This window comes from Dermochelys coriacea, chromosome 1 (assembly GCF_009764565.3).
Source record: "Dermochelys coriacea isolate rDerCor1 chromosome 1, rDerCor1.pri.v4, whole genome shotgun sequence".
In the NCBI taxonomy this organism is placed as follows: domain Eukaryota; kingdom Metazoa; phylum Chordata; order Testudines; family Dermochelyidae; genus Dermochelys; species Dermochelys coriacea.
Genome location: NC_050068.2, coordinates 194,948,631 through 194,967,478, shown reverse-complemented (window position 1 = coordinate 194,967,478; position 18,848 = coordinate 194,948,631). Strand labels below are relative to the sequence as shown.

At 41.7% G+C, this 18,848-nt stretch overlaps 1 protein-coding gene across 3 annotated transcripts in view; it reads right to left on the bottom strand.

The window, feature by feature from the left end:
- CBLB (Cbl proto-oncogene B) overlaps positions 1-18,848 on the bottom strand; it is a 192,433-nt gene that overhangs the window by 42,011 nt on the left and 131,574 nt on the right. For all 3 annotated transcript variants that reach the window (XM_038408986.2, XM_038408994.2, XM_043510868.1), the window contains exons 11-12: positions 7,660-7,845; positions 506-871 (exon numbers count right to left, since the gene is read on the bottom strand). In XM_038408986.2, coding sequence (XP_038264914.1) covers positions 506-871; positions 7,660-7,845 — 552 coding nt within the window. The remainder of the gene's footprint in view (positions 1-505; positions 872-7,659; positions 7,846-18,848) is intronic.

The window sequence follows — 18,848 nt, the reverse complement described above, 5'->3', positions numbered from 1 at the left end:
ATATACAAGGTATCTGTTTAATAATTTGTTCTAAATTTTTTTAAATGTATAAGCTATGACGTGCATTTATTATTTACACATTTCATGGTTTGCTGTGATTACAGAGTCCGCAACTCATCTAAGACTGGAGCACCTATCAATAAATCTATGTGCAACTTTAATACGGTATTTCCAAAGCTGAATCCCAGACAACATATAACTGAAGTCAGTAACAGCACCAACTCTAAGGATCATTTGCAAACGGTTTTTCCTGCGCTGCCATTTTTGTGATGGCTTCAAGTTAAAATTAAATCCTAACTCTGAACCTCATTTACTGCTGCTTTAAATTACAGAGTTTAACAAGCCTCTCTTATTTACAGCCTTTCTATTAAGTATCGACAGGAAAACTTCAAATGAAGCAGATCGACATCAGCCACCATAAAATGGCACTCTAACCAACATGAGATCTTCGCATTGGATTAACACACAAAATTAGGCTTCACGCCCTGTGCCACGCATTGCTTACCTTGGCGCCTTCTAAAGGCGAATCATGGCGTCTATGTTTTCTCATAAATCCTGGGTCAGAACCCATTCGGTTGTGCCTTCCATTTATATTCGAACTTGCAGTGAGTCCTGGTTTGGGGGAATTGTCATTTAGGATTCGACATCCTATTAATGCATTTGTCCCAAACACATCTCTGGGGCACCAGGCTTCAAGTGGCACAGGCTGGTCTCTGGAAGGCACACTTTCAGGATGATGCAAATGTCTACTTATCCTGTTGTCCGGTGGGATTGGAGGGGGTCTCTCAGGTGGAGGTGGAGGAGGATCTCGCAAGGGAGGTGGTGGTGCTGGGAGGGGTTTATCTTGTTTCCTCACCATACATGGAGAAGACTAAACAAAACCAGAAATTAAAATAAATTAAGTCTACGGATGCACAACTCATGAAAACGTACCGATTTACCTTTTTTGTCTAAGGGACAAACTTCAGGCATAGGCTAAGTAGGCATTTGTCTAAGATGAGAGATCTTAAGGTGGCATCATAATCGTGTTGGGATGCATCAATATGCCAATCCCAACCCCTTTCTTCTCCAGCAGTGGGGTTCTTGATCAGCAACTCTCTCTTCAGAAAACATGTTCCTCTTTCTGCCGGGGGGAGAAGGGCTGGTATCTCTGGGTGATTAAACTTCTCCAGAATCCTCCTTTGCTCTGGCTTCCACAATATCTCCTTTGAAGCACTGTTACAGGTCATACAAAGGATTCCGAGACACATTTGGGAACTCAAAATGTCTTTTGCAGAAAAAAGCATTTTTTGGAGTGGGGAATAACACTGTAAAATGGACTGGGTGGTGAGGGAGGGAGGAAAGGAGCATGGAGCAGCAGTGGTTAGGGATCAGGAGGCAAAATGGACAAGTCCCATTTTTGTTTAGAATGCATATGCACCTATGGTCAATTCTGCTCTTTACATGCTGTCATAAATATAAAGGGAAGGTTAACCACCTTTTAATCCCTCCTGGCCAGAGGAAAAAAAACCCTTTCACCTGTAAAGGGTTAATAACCTAAAGATAACCTCGCTGGCACCTGACCAAAATGACCAATGAGGAGACAAGATACTTTCAAAGCTGGAGGGGGCGGGGGGGAACAAAGGGTTCTCTCTGTCTGTGTGTTGTTTTTGCCCGGACCAGAGCAGGAATGCAGGTCAGAACTCCTGTAAAGGGCTAATAAGCAATCTAGTTAGATATCATTAGATTCTGTTTTGTTTAAATGGCTGATAAAATAAGTTGTGCTGAATGGAATGTATATTCCTGTTTTTGTGTCTTTTTGTAACTTAAGGTTTTGCCTAGAGGGATTCTCTATGTTTTGAATCCGATTACCCTGCAAGGTATTTACCATCCTGATTTTACAGAGGTGATTCTTTTACTTTTTCTTTAATTAAAATTCTTTTTAAGAACCTGATTGCTTTTTCATTGTTCTTAAGATCCAAGGGTTTGGGTCTGTGTTCACCTATGCAAATAGGTAAGGATTTTTATCAAGCCTCCCCCAAGAAAGGGGGTGTAGGATTTGGGAGGATTTTGGCGGGGGAAAGACGTTTCCAAGAGGGCTCTTTCCCTGTTGTATATTTGTTAGACGCTTGGTGGTGGCAGCAATAAAGTCCAAGGGCAAAAGGTAAAACAGTTTGTACCTTGGGGAAGTTTTAACCTATGCTGGTAAAAATAAGCTTAGGGGGTTTTTCATGCAGGTCCCCACATCTGTACCCTAGAGTTCAGAGTGGGGGAGGAACCTTGACACATGACAAACAAACTTGTTCAAGTCACACTCAGGTGACACGCTCACTGTATATTTATGCTTGCAGTTCACACACAGTACATTTCCTCTGTCAGAACATTTTCTTGTTCAGATTTGAACAGCATCAGAGATTAAATAAAATATATTTTAAAATTGTTCGCAAAAATAATGAACCCAAGTATATTTTAGAAAGCAAGAAACTTAGTGATCAAAAGGTATATATCTATGGAGTTCTAAAGCTCCTATAAAAGCAGTATATGAGAAAAAACTGCATTTTCATAAGAATTAAGTTATTAACACTACCTTGCAAAATTATGCTCGTCAAATCATCTGAGGTGTCCACCACCCCCAAAATCATTACTATTAATCATCATGGTAAAAGGTAAGCAAATTTTGTGCCTGGACAGTATAGAATTTTGCAAGGCTAAGTTGTTTTTCTGAAAGATATGCTCTAGGAATAATTTTGGTTAAGTTTTATAGCCTGTATTACAGTAGAACCTCAGAGTTATGAACACCAGAATTACGAACTGACCAGTCAACCACACACCTCATTTGGAACCGAAAGTACACAATCAGGTAGCAGCAAAGACGAAAAAAACAAAACAAAAAAATGCAATTACAGTACAGTACTGTGTTAAATGTAAGCTACTAAAAAAAATAAAGGGAAAGCAGAATTTTTCTTCTGCACAGTAAAGTTTCAAAGCTGCATTAAGTCAATATTCAGTTGTAAACTTTTGAAAGAATAACTGATGTTTTGTTCAGAGTTACGAACAACCTCCATTCCCAATGTGTTCGTAACTCTGATGTTCTACTGTATACAGCATGCCAGACTAGATCACAATGGTCCCTTCAACCCGGGGAATCTATGAATATTAACACTACAAGAAAAATAACCCACAATTTTGCTGAAAGGAAGAAAGCACTACATTTAGCCTTACTCTGCAGGTACTCCTTCAATGAATTTCAACACCAAGAGTCTATCACACTAAATACTAACTTATTCCACTAGTAGACCCCACAGAAATAAGTGGAACTACTTCTAAGGTGCTATGCAACATGAGTAAAAGTGACTAAATCTAGCTTCTACTTAATGAAAAAAAATTCAGTCATGAACTTTTTCAGGAAGGCTACAAGGTAGGGCTGGTTGAAAATTTTCTGTCAAAACTGTTTTTCCAGGAAAATTGGGTTTTTAAATAAATATTTTTTGCGGAAAGTGTCTTTCTGTGAAAAATTCCAACTTTTCGTTGCAAAATTGGTAATTCAGTGTTTGGGTTTTTGTTTTTCGACTAAAAGTCAACTTTTTTTTTTTCCTAACCAGCTTTATTGCAAAGTTTTTTAAAAAATGTAATTTTCTAGTAAATAGTGGTATTTGGCTGAGGTAGCTGAACTTTTTTGATTTCACAGAAAAACAGCGGACTATATACAATACTGAAAAGTATATTTTCAGTGTGGGGTGCAAAGAATTCAATATATACTCCAAAAAGAAGGAGTAGTGTGTCTCTTTCCCTTTGTACTACACTAAAGAGAGTTTACTCTGCGTCGGAGTGCATGCATCTCTCGAGCCCTTGGATCAGAGATTTTCCATGCATGGGCCATATGCCTCCTTGTGAATGTACCCTAGAGGTACATAGGCAAATTGCCCTTAGTTCCTTCTCCACTTAAGCATCCCCTAAAGAAAAGTCCGAAGCAGAGGGGAAGTAGGATAGGTAGCGGCGAACCCACAGGGGGACACATCTCAGGAACAAATATTGCACAAAATGAGTAACCTCTTATTTGAATAGTGTCTTTATGGGTGTTCCACTTCAGGTGACTTCTGAACAGTAACCACAGATGGAGGAGGGAACTTAACTATAGAGTGCAGAACTGCAGAACTAAGTGCTGCATCAGATGTGACAGTATGGATCAGGGAGTAATGATTTGAAAAAGTATATACTGAAGCCCATGTAGCAGCCCTACATATTTCAGATACTGGTACATTCTTCAGTAACGCCATAGGGCAGGGGTGGCCAAACTGGCTCGTGAGCCACATGCAGGTTTTCTTCCATTAAAGTGTGGCTTGTGGAGCTCCCTAGCAGCCCTGGCCCCCTTCCCACCTATCAGATTGGGGAGGAGAGTGGTGGGGGGAGGGGCAAGGCAGAGGTTCAGTGGAGTGGTGCGGTTGGGACTTCTGCCCTGCAGGGGCGAGGGGGAGTCTCAGGACTTCTGCCCTGCGGGGTGCACCTGCCAGAGCTCGGCGCTTCAGCAGGAGTGGGGCTGAAGCCCCAACCCGTGGCTCCCAAACTTCTGAAGATTGTTATATGTGACTTGGAGGGCCAGTAAGTTTGCAGGCCCTCCCCACCCCCCGCCACAGCAGGGGGGACCAATCTGGTTGAATGTGCTATCACTCTTTGGGGGTGGGGAATGAATACTCAGCATCATACCAAGTGACAATAGATCCAGATATCCATCTCGATAGTCTCTGAGTACAGATTGAGGACCCCATGGATCTATCCGTGAAGGAAGTTAAAAGCCTAGGAGACTTCCTAAATTGGTTGATCCTATCTGAGTAGAAGACCAATGCCCTTCTAATACATAAACAGGATTGCTGTAGAGAACGATGTGTTTTTGGAAAAAACAATGGTAGATGAAAGGATTGATTAAGGTGCAACTCCAGTAGAACCTTAGGTAAGAATTTAGTGTGTGGACCATAAAGAGGGTGGGATTTGCCATCAAGGCTCCAATCTCCCTAACCCTATGGGCTTGCTACTAAAAAGGCTGTCTTAATAGATAAACGCAACAGAGAACAGGTTGCCATAGTTCAAATGGAGAACTCATAAGGTAACTGAATACCAGTGTAGCCATTGCGCGGACCCATATAGAAGTGGAAGTGTCATGCAGGGTTGGTTTCACCACCCTTGATAATAAGCCTGATGGATTCCTGAAGGGATATGTTGGAGAATCCTCAAAAGAAATAGAGGATATTAACTGGAGGTCTCCTTCATCCTCCTCCACCTCATCTAAAGGAGCAGCACCCACAGAAAACAATGGAGAGTCCTGTGGTACCAGATGAGGTAGTCCAGGGCTCCAGGTCTCAGTATCGAAAGACACTCAGTACCCAGGAGTGGGTTCATCCATTATCAGAAGGTCCTTAGTACGTCTGAACTCCTGCAGTAACAAATAGGGGATCGGCACTGATTCGGAAGCCAAGTCCACGGTCACCAAAGCCGATAATGGACATACCAAAGCAGGCACTGATGGTGTCTAGTGCCATTTCTTGCTCGGTGCAGAGGGTGCTAAATGCCTGGATACAGACAACTGAGCTGAATGCATAGGTACTGACATTTGGCTGGACTCAATGGTGCCAGTCCCAAGTGTCTATGCTTGCCCTCCTTGCTGGTAAAAGGTACCAAGGCCCTAATGGCGCCATCTCTCTCCTCATGCTTTGGGATTTTATTGTCCCGGTCATACCAAAGGGGTGTCCTTAAACTCAACAGTACCAAATTGAGAGATCAAGCCTTCAGAGACTGTAGATCTCTCGAGGAACCTTGACTTCTTCTGAGCTGGCTCCTTAAAGAGACTGTCCGTGCTCCTCTTTTTGGAAGTCTTCCCTGAAGCCTCCAAAGTCTCACCTTTCTTAGGGGAAGTCTGTGCCAATGTAGAAGAGGCACTGGATCTGTCAGGAGACAGATGTACCAGGGAGACGGGGGAGTCCTCTTGATGCGACTCAGAAGCTGGCCAAAGGGAGCAATCCATCATTAGGTATCTGAGTTTAATCTCCGTGTTTTTCCTTACCCTGGACTTGAGGGCCAGGCAGAAGTTGCACGTCTAGGAGACGTGGGACTTCCCCAAGCAACGGACATGCTTAAAGTGGCCATTGGAAAGAGGTATAGCCTCTCGGCAAGAGAGGCAACATTTGACACCTGACGAGCCAGGTATGCCCTGCCAGGAAAAAAAAATCCTCTCTCAGCTTATCTAGCTAACTATAACAACTATAAAGACAACTGTAACCACTATAGGAATATTATAAAAACTGAGGAGTGCTCAAGGCGGACACGCTAGGGCTGCACCTCAGGCTAAGGCATTGAGATGGAACTGAGGATGGTTCACCCTTGCAACCCTTTATAGCCTCAGTAACCAGCACAAGGAGGTATCGGACACATGCATGGGTTGAATGAACACTGATAACTAAAATCTCCGAACAAGGGCTTGAGAGGCAAATACACACCTGAAGTGGAGCTCATAGGGCCGCTACTCAAAGTTTGTGCTACTGAGTGAATTTGAGCACTAGCTGTAAGACCATAGCCTCTTTAGCTCCAGTTTAAGCTAAATGACAGAGTTAATTAAAAATGATAGGGATGAGGAAACATTTTTATATACCTCATTTGTTTCAGCTAAGTATTATGCTGCTAGAATTAAATTTAATTTCAAAAGAAAGCTAAGTGTCAAGTGTAAAGGCAAAATGCTGATAAGATAAATAGCGTGTTTATCATTGGACTGCCATGCACACGTACATGCTAATACAGATTTCAAAACAAGTCTTCGAAATTTAAGCAAATTCTTTTATTTGTACACCAATTACAATAAAATGGTTCTCTCATAATAGAGAAAATTCAAGACTCTTAAATCCAGTATTTTATATATGTTCTTCTTCAGACTTAAGTAAATAATTTTTAAAACTGTTCTAAATCACCAGTTTTCTTCATACACAAATACTGTATGTATTCATTTTGTACATATTTATTATTTCCTTTTCTAAATCCACTTGCAACATGGATCCTAGTTTATCATACCTTAAGTTTTTGATAGCAAGATATTTGCATAATTTTTTCTTGCTAGGACATTGTGTAAATCATCATTTGATTACAGCATGCAATTTTAATGCACATAATGACCTTTTAAATGTACTTTTTTAGAGTACTTTCAGTTGCTGTTTCATGTTACAAATCAGGGACTATTAGAGGGACTTGTTCCATCAGAGTAGGTCAATACCATGGTTTTAAAATAGTGAAATATAAGCATGGGGCTAATCATGTGTAACACTGCCATCAAAACAGCGAAATATAAGCTTGGAGCTAACTCTGTGTGACACTGCCGAAGTAAGAAATCATGTTTGTGTGACATTAGCTGATTCTACAAGATGTCCTATAGGGGAACGGCCATCAGGTCTGATCCAAGGTGCACTGAAGGCAACAAGTCTTTCCACTGATTTAAAGGAGGCTTTGATCAGGCCCTTATTTAGTGAATTCTGGCAAGTTAGAATTACATAGGGACTTGGTAGAAGGCCTAGGGGATATTTTGGATATAACAAATTAAAAAAAAAAATGCACTAGCCAATCTTTAAAAAAATGCACCTTAACACTAACAAGCATCATCTCTCATCATTCAGTTAGACAGAAACATAGTAAAATAAGATTTACCTTTGGTGAGCCAGTAGGGCTGGCACAAGGTGACCGTGCTACCCCCTTCTGAATGAGATCCAGACGAGGAGGCACCGGTGGAAGACTAATATGGGGAATTTGCCCGGGGTCTGGAAGTGGCTTTCTTCTCTGTGCAAGCGGAGAGGATCCTGGAGAAGTCACTGGTGAATTTTGTCTCTCATTGCACTTCAATACAAAAAGCACATTACAAGTGTTTACCTGATCCATTAAGATTACAGCTTTCATTGCTTGATTAAGGCATTTGATATTTGGAAGGTGCTTGCCATTAGCCATCTGCTAGAAGTGCTCACTATCCCACTTTTCTTGATTAACAGACACCCACTTTGCAAGGACAGCATTATTTAATGAACTGCTCTAACGTCACTCTTCCTCCAAGTTTTACTAAGACCCAGTTTAAGTAAGATTATTGAAAGATTTAAAAACTAAGAAATTAAATTATATATTATTGCAGTAGCATAAACAGAAAAAAGGTTTATATGGAGGAGCAGGGACGGAAAGTTCACTATAGTACCTGTTTTCTCCTCTTGGTAAATGTTTATTTTATACACAGCATTCCATTTAGGATTCTATTCACTATTTTTAAAAGCTATTCAATGAAGACTGAATATTTCACTTACCATACTACATCATACGTCATTTTAAAATCACACTTCAATATAAAACTGAATAAGCTCTTCTACGCTTTCAGTAAACAAAATCTTCAAACCGGGATGCATCAAAACAATCATTTCTGATTCATTTGATTTATAAGTTTCCCTTGACCAAATTCAATTTATGAAAACCAGTATTACATTTAGTACAAGTTTTTTTTTTTAATGTCCACAAGAGACAAACGTTAAGCTGACTTTTTTCCTCAGCCTGTGTTTCACAAAATACACATTGCCATTGAAAATTAAGTAGTTTTCTTTTAAAAGGCTAATCTAAATATAGAAAAAGGAATGCAAATGTACCCTGTAATCTAAAGATAAATCCAATTCCCCGGAGTTTCAATCCTCATATTAGGCCCTGTCTGCGCTACTAATATACTCAGTTTTGCAACCCATTCCTGAAACTCATCTCATTTATAATACAGACATTTTAGTTATATCTATACAACATCTTTATTCAAAACACAGATGTGTGTAATGCTTGTAACACCATATCCTGGAAGGAAAAGACAGAATACCTGGGGGACAAGCACACAGAGCAGCAGCACCTGGAGTGCTGGTGCACTCTGGGACTTATACCACACAGAAGGCCAGGAGCCTAAGCAAGTTACAAACACATAAACGAACACTCCTGCCCCACCTCTAAAATGAATACATAAAGACAAACACTTTCCAGCATAGGCTGCTGACAGAAGTGAAATACCAAAATTGCTAGGACAGATCAGTTAGCTGTAAAGTTGTTTTATTATGTTTTGTTTTCATCTAATCTGCTCTTAAATAAGAGTCTTGCACATGATGAGATACTGACAAAGGCTAGAAGAAAAGGAGTACTTGTGGCACCTTAGAGACTAACAAATTTATTAGAGCATAAGCTTTCGTGAGCTACAGCTCACTTCATCGGATGCATCCGATGAAGTGAGCTGTAGCTCACGAAAGCTTATGCTCTAATAAATTTGTTAGTCTCTAAGGTGCCACAAGTACTCCTTTTCTTTTTGCGAATACAGACTAACACGGCTGCTACTCTGAAACCTGTGACAAAGGCTAGATAACCTATCTTCCATCATGAACTCAGGACTTGTCTACGCTTGAAATGCTGCAGCGCCAAGACATGGTAGCTAGGTCAACGGAAGAATTCTTCCATTGACCTACACTGTCTACACTGGGGTTAGGTTGACTGAACTATAATGCACTGGGGTGCAGATTTTTCATGCCCCTAAACAATGTAACTGGGTCGCCATAACTGCGTCGCTACGTTTTTAGCGTAGACAAGGCCTCAAGAACTTATTCAGGAAAGCACTTAAGTATGTGTTTAAGCTCACTAATTAAACAGGACTTGAGCACATGCTTAAAAGTCATGCACGTGCGTACCTATACTCCTCATTCTGGAACCATAATCTAAAAAAATCCATTTTACTAGAACAGAGGTGTTCAATATTGCAGGAAACAAGTTTATTCTCAGTCTTTTTACCAGAAAATCCAGTGTTGTGTTAAAACTGAATTGTTTGGTAACTTCAATTAAAGTAGTCAACTATTGTGTATTGACCCCTGTACAGGGGGTCAGGGATCTCCAATATTTGAACTGTCCAGGAAAGGGCTGGGTAGTGCAGAACACATGCTTTTTGGGAAAATCAGGGACTAAGAGTGTTTCGGGTTCATCCTGAAGGTAGTAACCAATGCCGTTGGGAGCCAGTGTGGCTGGTGTGTTGTTGACAGGCTCCTGGGGTCAGAGGTGTTGGATCAGGGCTGTAGCTATATACAGATGCTCAGGGAATGACCTGCATGGTGTCAGAAAGGCCCAGGTTGGGAGCTACAACAGCAAAGCATTGTGAGGCACCCAAGGTTGCAGGGCAGGTGGCGATAACCCCTCACTGGTCTGGATTGCACCCCAGAATGTGACACCTATGTGCCTTACGGCCATACCAGATAGAACAACCATCTTTAGAATGCATTTCCAAGAACACTCATCAGTGTTTCTCTTGTTATGGCCTTCTCTCACATAATTCTACTCTGAAAATTGACTATGTAAAATGACTCCTCTTATTTGCTCATTGTGGCCTCATCTTCATTACACTTTTTTCACCCTCTGTATCTACCTTCAGGGCAGGTCCACCAATCATTGCAGAAAGGTCACTGGAAGCTGATGGTGTTTTAACAACTGCATCATGTAGATCAACTCTGAGCTGTGGTCCCAAACAACAATTAATATGGCAGCAGTCAGTTAATACGAGCACTCATGCCTTTGCTACCACTGGGGAAGACCGCTTACCCCCTATCGTATCAACAGTTGCAGGGGGGATGGTTAAGAAAGAATGACTAGCACAGAGTTTGCCCAAATAAGTGAGAAGAGTGTTGGTTTCTATGAGCCCTGCCAAACTAGCACAGCTCAGACGGAGTGAACTGGTTACTCTGCTTTCTGGCATATCATACTAAACAATTATGTTTAAGTTCTAGACAATTATACCTGTGGAAACCTAATTTGAAGATAATAGGGTTATACAAGCATCAATGAGAGTCTAATTTGGCCTGCAGAATCTTTATTGGGGGTGATGAAATATAAGGAAGAACCCAGCTTGAATTTCAGATTTCAGTTTGCGCTTAGGAGTTAGGGGGAAAAAACAACACCTGACTTGTACACTGAGCAAATGCGAAGTTAAAATCAGTCAAACATAGAAACCAAGTTTCAGAGTAGCAGCCGTGTTAGTCTGTATTCGCAAAAAGAAAAGGAGTACCCGTGGCACCTTAGAGACTAACAAATTTATTAGAGCATAAGCTTTCAGTGAGCTGTAGCTCACGAAAGCTTATGCTCTAATAGAAACCAAGGTTAGAGTCAGTTTTCAGAGTTGCACTTTCGGTATACCATTACATTAACTTAGATGAATAAACTTTTTACATTTTTTGTGTGAAAAGAACTCTGATATGAGAGTGATGAGCACTATATGAAATGCCTAAACAGATGAAAGCAGAAAATCTGAAATCTCCTTATTTCTGATAGCAACATGACCTGGATTTTTTACATGCCACTTACAGTCTATTATACTACATGAATCTTTCTAGTGCTTCTATGTGAAGTATTTTTTTTAAGCACACTATTGTGAATGCTCCTCATTTTTTTCTTGACTCATCAGCCCAACACTTTATTATCTTCAGAATTCAAGATGGTTTTCCCATCTGTTAGGTTATTCTCCCATTTCACTGTATGATAAGCTTTAAGCTCCATATCTATTCGTTATGTGGCTATTTCTACTCCATATGCCATGGCTGGTAACTCACAAGTGTCAAAGTAATAAGGACTGTTTGTTCTGACCCTTCTGGCTCTGATCAGCTTGGCTGTTTGAAGTCTCTGAGTGGATAATCACTCCCTGATGGTGAGGGGCGGAGCTGGGTTGAGCTAAGCTAAGCTGGGAGACCTGGAATATAAAAGACATTTGCTAGGCAAACAAGAACTGTGAACAGAGGTAGCTAGCAGGAGAGCTCCAGAGGAAGCTGAGGGAGGGAGTGTGAAAGAGTTTCCTTCCAGTTTCAGCTCTACATATGATTTAAAGATGGACGGGGATGGAATAGTGATGATGACCTGCAATGGATACACCACCTTTTCTCCCCTGCCTGAAACCAGAAGCAGCTTCCTGTGCATGAAGTGCAAGGTGGTGACTGTGCTGGAGGAAAAGATTCTTGGTTTGGAGGAGCAAATAGAGATAGTTACTGAGAAACTGAAGAGTTCCCAGACTGCCAGATTTGGGAAACATCAGTACCTCAGGTTCAAGGAAGAAAGGAGCTGGTTACCAAAGAGTCAGAGGGAGAGAGAGAGGATGTCAAAGAGGAGGCCTGGCAGTTTGTAAATCATACTGGCATTCCACATGGCTGGAGACAGGGAAGATTGGACAGGCTGTGCGCACTAGAAAGAAAAGAAGCAGGAGAAATTACACATAGCTGGAAGTTTCCAGTCAACAACAAGTCCTCACGTGGAAACTGTGGAAAATACTTCTCAAGATTCAGCTGTTCCAAGGAAATGGTGATATATACAGAACACACCTCTCGATGGTAGTTCGGCCCAACCTATAAGAAATGCAAGCTTACTCACAAAGAATTCTCCAGCCATGCAAGGAAGAGACACCATCTTTGCTGGGGATTCAATACTCAGAAGAATCGAAAGAACATTCTACAAAGGACAGGTCGATAAGACTGTGCGCTGCCTTCCTGGAGCCAAGACACGAAATGTCATTCAAAGATTGGATAGTATTCTGAAGCTGAGGGGGCAGGATCCATTGGGGACGATTCATATTGGCACTAATGATACTGCATCATGGGATATCTCTCAGATAACAGAAGACTTCAGAGAACTTTGAAACATGCTGAAGAAGAACATCCAAGTGATCTTCTTGGAGATCCTTTCTGTCCCATGAGCGAAGGAAGACGGAAGGTAGAAGATTCTGAAAGCAAAACCACTGGCTGAGTTAGAGGGGGTTTTGATTTTGTGGAACATTAGTCCACTTTTTATAGGGAAAGGGAGCTGTATAGTTTGGATGTTCTTCACTTCAGCAGAATGGGAACCAATCTCCTTGAGCACAGGCTGGCTAGAGTAGACAGGAAGGTGTTAAACAAACAACAAAAGGGGAAGGATAAAAAGAGGGAAGATATGAGCACGCAGAACCAATCTGACATATTGAGAACAAAATTAATTAAGGAGCCAAAGGGCATGAAGAGAAGAAATTCCTTACTGCCCATACAAGAGGAACTGAAATTGCCCATTGATTGGAATGTTCAAATCAATGGCAAATACCTATTTAGGAAGGTTTCAGAGTAGCAGCCGTGTTAGTCCGTATTTGCAAAAAGAAAAGGAGTACTTGTGGCACCTTAGAGACTAACAAATTTATGAGAGCATAAGCTTTCGTGAGCTACAGCTCACTTCATCGGATTCATTGGATGTTTTCCACCAAATGCATCCAATGAAGTGAGCTGTAACTCACGAAAGCTTATGCTCTAATAAATTTGTTGGTCTCTAAGGTGCCACAAGTACTCCTTTTCTATTTAGGAAGGACTCTGTGGGCAAAAGGGGAGGGAGAGTGACACTCTAGGTCAACGATGACATTACCTGTTTCCAAGTCACTGGTAACTTGGAAGAAAAACATCTTGAATGCTTATGGATCCATGTCCTAACAGATAAAGCACAAGATGGGCTATTAGTTAGTGCTACAGACCATCATATCAGGTTTGTCAACAGGATGACTGGCTCCTTACGCACCTGTTTATAATGTTTAGGGAGGGAAACAGCTGTGTAACCCTGTGGGACTTCAATTTGAGAGATATAAGCTGGAGGTCTCATACTGTCAGTACTAGAACATCCCTGGAATTTTTAAGTATTACAGATGGCAAATTCGTGACTCTGAAAGGATTGCATCCAACATAGGTGAATTCTATATTAGACCTTGTCTTGACAGATAAAGAGGAACTGATCAGAGAACTAAAAATTAATGGTAGCTTAAATACAAGTGATTGTGACTTGATAACATTTATAATGTGCAAACAGAATAAAATCCTGATCAGCAATATTATAGTGACGCAGCAGCGCCATTGTAGGTAAGCTTGCATCATTGTATGTAAGCTTGCATCACAGTATCTGTTTAAGGGTCAACTTTCCAAGTCCTCTAAAATGGGATTTCTTTGGGATTTCTCATGAGGATGCAGGTCAGTGATCCAAATGTGGAGTGATTTGACCCAGGATTCTAGAGATATAAGCCCTGAAAAAAATTGCCATTTAAAAAAAAAAAAAGAAGTTACAAGTGTAATGCGAGTCAAAAGAATAAGTTAATTACAAGCCCCCACCTAAGAGAAAAGGAGTTTTGGATTAAATGGCTGGAGATTGCACACTGAGTCATGGGTGGCAGTTTCTGAAAGCCAGGAAGCTCCTAGCTAAAGTGTCCATGCAACCTTAACACTGCCCTTCTTTCAGCAATGCCGCAGTATGCCCCGTTAACACACATACCTTTGTTCTGCCAACTCCACAGTTGCTGAGCTGGACAAACCCTTTACCTTTTTCTACAACCACTCAAAAAGGAAAAAAAAAATGCTGCCAATGCCATTTTCCCCCTCTACCCTCTTCAAACACCACCTTAATATGTATATTTCTCTCTCTCTCTCTGTCTCACACTCACACCCTGGGCACTTTAAGATTCAGGGAATTCCAGATCTTGGAATACACTCACGCATTAAACCAACTCCCCAGAAAGCACACCACATGGATACCATTTCAGAACCTTTCACAACTCCCTTACACTCACAGGATACCATCTCAATCTACACTTTCACTTAACCATCCCTAAAGCACTAGAATCCTCTGATATTCCACCTCACTGTTGACAATGTTCTTATTAATAAAAGCCCTACACCCTGATACTGACATAACCTACACCATTCTACGCAGAGGTGACGCACACTGGATCCTGAAGGTATACGTGTACCTCTTCCCTTCGCTCACCCATATAATAATCATAGCTCTGTCAAAATCTCAAAGTAATCCATACATGTCCTCATATCACTGACACTTCTACAAAGCAGGCCCAAAACTACTGCCTCCACTACTTAGTGTAGGTTAACACACTGACTACACCTGGAGTTTATGCAAATAATTCCCTCTGGCTACTTATTGTTATCTCCGAGGAACCAGAGAGAAGGTAGCGTGGGCCCATTTTGTTTTTTTCCCCCTTTTTGTTCTTTAGTAGTGTTATAAGAAGTCCTGTGGGTGAAGTGAACGAATTGAGAAAGGAAGTGAAGAGCTTGTACATTTCAACAACTGTGGGGCCGACAGAGCAAAGGTATGTGTGTTAGTGAGGCATACTGGGGAACTGCTTAAGGAGGACAAAGTAAAAGCTGGATGGGCAACCTTAACTGAGCATTTCCTGGTTTTCAGAAGTTTGAGTTTTGATCAACTTAACATTCTGCAAGGGGATGACACAACACCAAGCAATCTTAGCTCTGTATTAATGTAGTATTTTTGCCATTGACTATATACTTGTTGCTTAAAAGGGCCAATTTCACAAAGCAGAAAACAATATTGGCTAAAAAAAGGGAGATGGTTTAGAGGGGAAGTGAAGGGAGCTATAATTTTATATATATAACAAATGGGAAAAAGGGGAAATTGATAGTAAGATGTATAAGTGAGAAGCTAGGAAATGTAGAAAATTGAAAAGGGAACCAAAAGGATGCAGGGAGAAATTTATGGCCAGCAGAGCTAAAGATGATAAGGAGGGGTTTTTTGTTTTTTTTTTAAGTATATTAGGAAAAGAGAGAATACTGAATGGAAATGGTAGAATTATCTGGAATGGCAGAATCATCCATAATAATTCAGATAAAGGAGATGTGTTCAATAAATATTTCTGTTTGGTATTTGGGAAAAAAACTGATAATGTAGTCATATCATACGATAACACTAATTCCATTCCACCATTATCTCAAGAGGATATTAAACATCAGCTACTAAAGTTAGAAAGTTTGGGGATAACTTGCAACCAAGTGTGTTTTAAAGAGCTGGACCATTAATATTAATTTTCAATAAGCCTGGGAACAGTGGGGAAGTTTCAGAAGATTGGAAGAAAGCTAATGTTGTGCCAATATTTTAAAAAGGTAAATAGGAAGACCCAGATAATTATAGGCCTGTCAGTCTGATATCGATCCCAGGCAAGACAATAGTGTGGCTGATAAGGCACTTGATCAATCAAGCATTAAAGGAGAGTAATATAATTAATGCCAATCAACATGGTTTTATAGTTTAATAGGATCCAACTACTAACTTGATATCTTTTTTTTGACGAGATTACAAATTTGGTGGATAAAGGTAATAGTGCTGACATAATATACTTAAGACTTCTGCAAGGTGTTTCACTTGGTACCTCACATGATTTTGATTAAGAAACTAGAATATAAAATTAACATGGCACATATTAAATGGATTAAGAGCTAGCTTACTGATAGGTCTCAAAATGTCACTGTGAATGGGGAATCGACAAACAGGTCCAGTTCTAGTAGGCTTGAACAGGGATTGATTCTTGGTCTACACTATTTTACGTTTTTATCAGTGATTGGAAGAAAAAATCATCACTGATAAAGTTTGCAGATGACACTAAAATTGGGGGTAAATAATGAAGAGGACAAGTTGTTGAAATAGAGCCATCTGGATCTCTTGGTAAACTGGGTGCTCCTTTCTAAGCTGAACAGTCCCAGTTTCCTCACATGGAAACTATTCCATATCCCAATCCTTTTTATTGCCCTTCTCTGTATTCTAATTTTCCAATTCTAATCATCTTTTTTTGATATGGGGCAACCAGAGCTGCACACAGTATTCAAGGTGTGGTGTACCATGGATTTACATTGTGGCATTATATTTTCTGCTTTATTAGCTATACCTTTCCTAATCATTCCTAACATTAGCAGCTTTTTTGAATGCCACCGCACATTGAGCAGATGTTTTCAGAGACTACCACAATGACTCCGAGTTCTCTTTCTTGTTTGGGAACAGCTAATTTAGATCCCATCATTTTTATGTATAGTTGGGATTCTTTTTTCAATGTGCATTACCTTGGACTTAACATTGAATTTAATTTGTCATTCTGTTGGTCAGTCATCCAGTTCTGTGACATCCCTTTGTAACTTCACAATCAGATTTCGACTCAACTATCTTGAGTAATTTTGTATCTTGTGCCAATTTTGCCACCTCACTGTTCATCCCTTTTCAGATAATTTATGAATATGTTGAACAGCACAGGACCAGTACAGATCCTTGAGGAACCCCACTATATACCTCTCTCCACTGTGGAAAAAAAAAAAACAGTTACTCATCTTCTCGTAACTGTTGTTCTTCAAGATGTGTTGTTCATGTCCATTCCAATCAGATGTGCTTGTGCTGTGTGCATGACAGTCGGAAGTTTTTTCCCTTAGCAGTATCCGTATGGTCAGCCTGGGCACCTCCTGAAGTCACGCCTCCATGGCACTCAATATAGGGCCCTGCCAACCCTACCCCCACTCAGTTTTTTCTTTCTGGCAATTCCAATAGAGGGGTAGGTGGGTGGGTATTGCAATGGACACGAACAACACATCTCAAACAGTTATGAGAAAGTGAATAACCATTTTTTCTTCAAGTGCTTGTTCATGTCAATTCCAATCAGGTGACTCCCAAGCCCAAGTTCAGGAGGTGGGGTCAGAGTTGTCTACGGATTGGAGCACTACTCTTTCAAAGGCTGTGTTGTCTCTGGCCTGATGGGTGATTGCATAGTGCATGGTGAAAGCGTACATGGAGGACCATGTCGCTGCTCTGCAGATTTCCTGGGTAGGCATCTGTGCCAGGAATGTTGTTGAAGAGGCCTGCGCCCTGGTGAAGAGCGCAGCCATCATAGGAGCAGCCACCCCGCCAGGTTATAGCACTCACATATGCAGGACGTGATCCATGACAAAATCCACTGAAAAGAGACAGGAAGACCCTTCATTCTGTCCACCACAGCCACGAATAGTTGGATGGATTTTCAGAACAGCTTTGTTCTCTTGATGCAAAAGGCTAGTGCTCTCCGGATATCCAACGAGTGGAGCCTCTGCTTCCTACCACTCAAGTGCAGCTCAGGATAGAACACCAGGAGGAAGATGTCCTGGTTGATGTGAAATTGGGAGACAACCTTTGGGACAAAAGCTGGGTGAGGCCTGAGTTAAACCATGTCCTTATAGAACAGTGTAGGGGGCCTCTGATATTAAGGTCGGGATGGGGCTGAGGGGGGCCGCAGCCGACACCAAGGACAGTGAGGCAGCTGGCGCTGCTGTCTGAGTGCCCAAGACTGAGGCCGCCGATGACAATTTGGAACTCTGGCTTTGATGATAGGCCCACTGTGTCCACTGACCCTGCTAGGGAGCCAGGTAGGAATGACTATCACAGCAGGAGCAGGAGGACTCCGCCTCCAAGGTCTCTGATTGTGATGACCAGGGAGGAGCACAGCCTCTTTGTGCTGGGAATCGGTGCCAGCTTGGGGACCAAAGAGGCTCCCCACAAAAACCCCCGGTGCTGGTGGTTGATGTAACAGGGATGGCCTCATGGCAGACATCATTGCTGGCCTGCCCACAGAATGTACCGGGACTGGGATTAGTGCCAGCTACCTGTCCCTCCGAGGAGGTGAGGGCGGCACTGTGAGCGCCAATACGTCTGCTGCTGCCTCAAATGCCTGCGGCATGGAGGGGAGTTGTATGTCCTCGTGGTGGCGGCCTGGTGAGCAGTGCAGGTCTGGACTCGACTGTATCCCCCTGGGGCATGAGTCAACGGGATCCCAGCCAATTGAGCACCCAGTGAGGGTTTGCTCGTTCTTGGTCCTTAGATCTAGCTGGGGAGCGCCTTCTGTTGGCCTCCTTTTTCTTACGGGGCACTAGGGAGTGAGAGCAATGCCTCACCAATACCTGCCCATGGGTAGAGCTGTGGCAGTGCAGAGGGTCTCCGAGTACTTCCTCGGCACTAGCTCCCACATCGACAGTGTCAGCATGCTACGCACCAAGGAT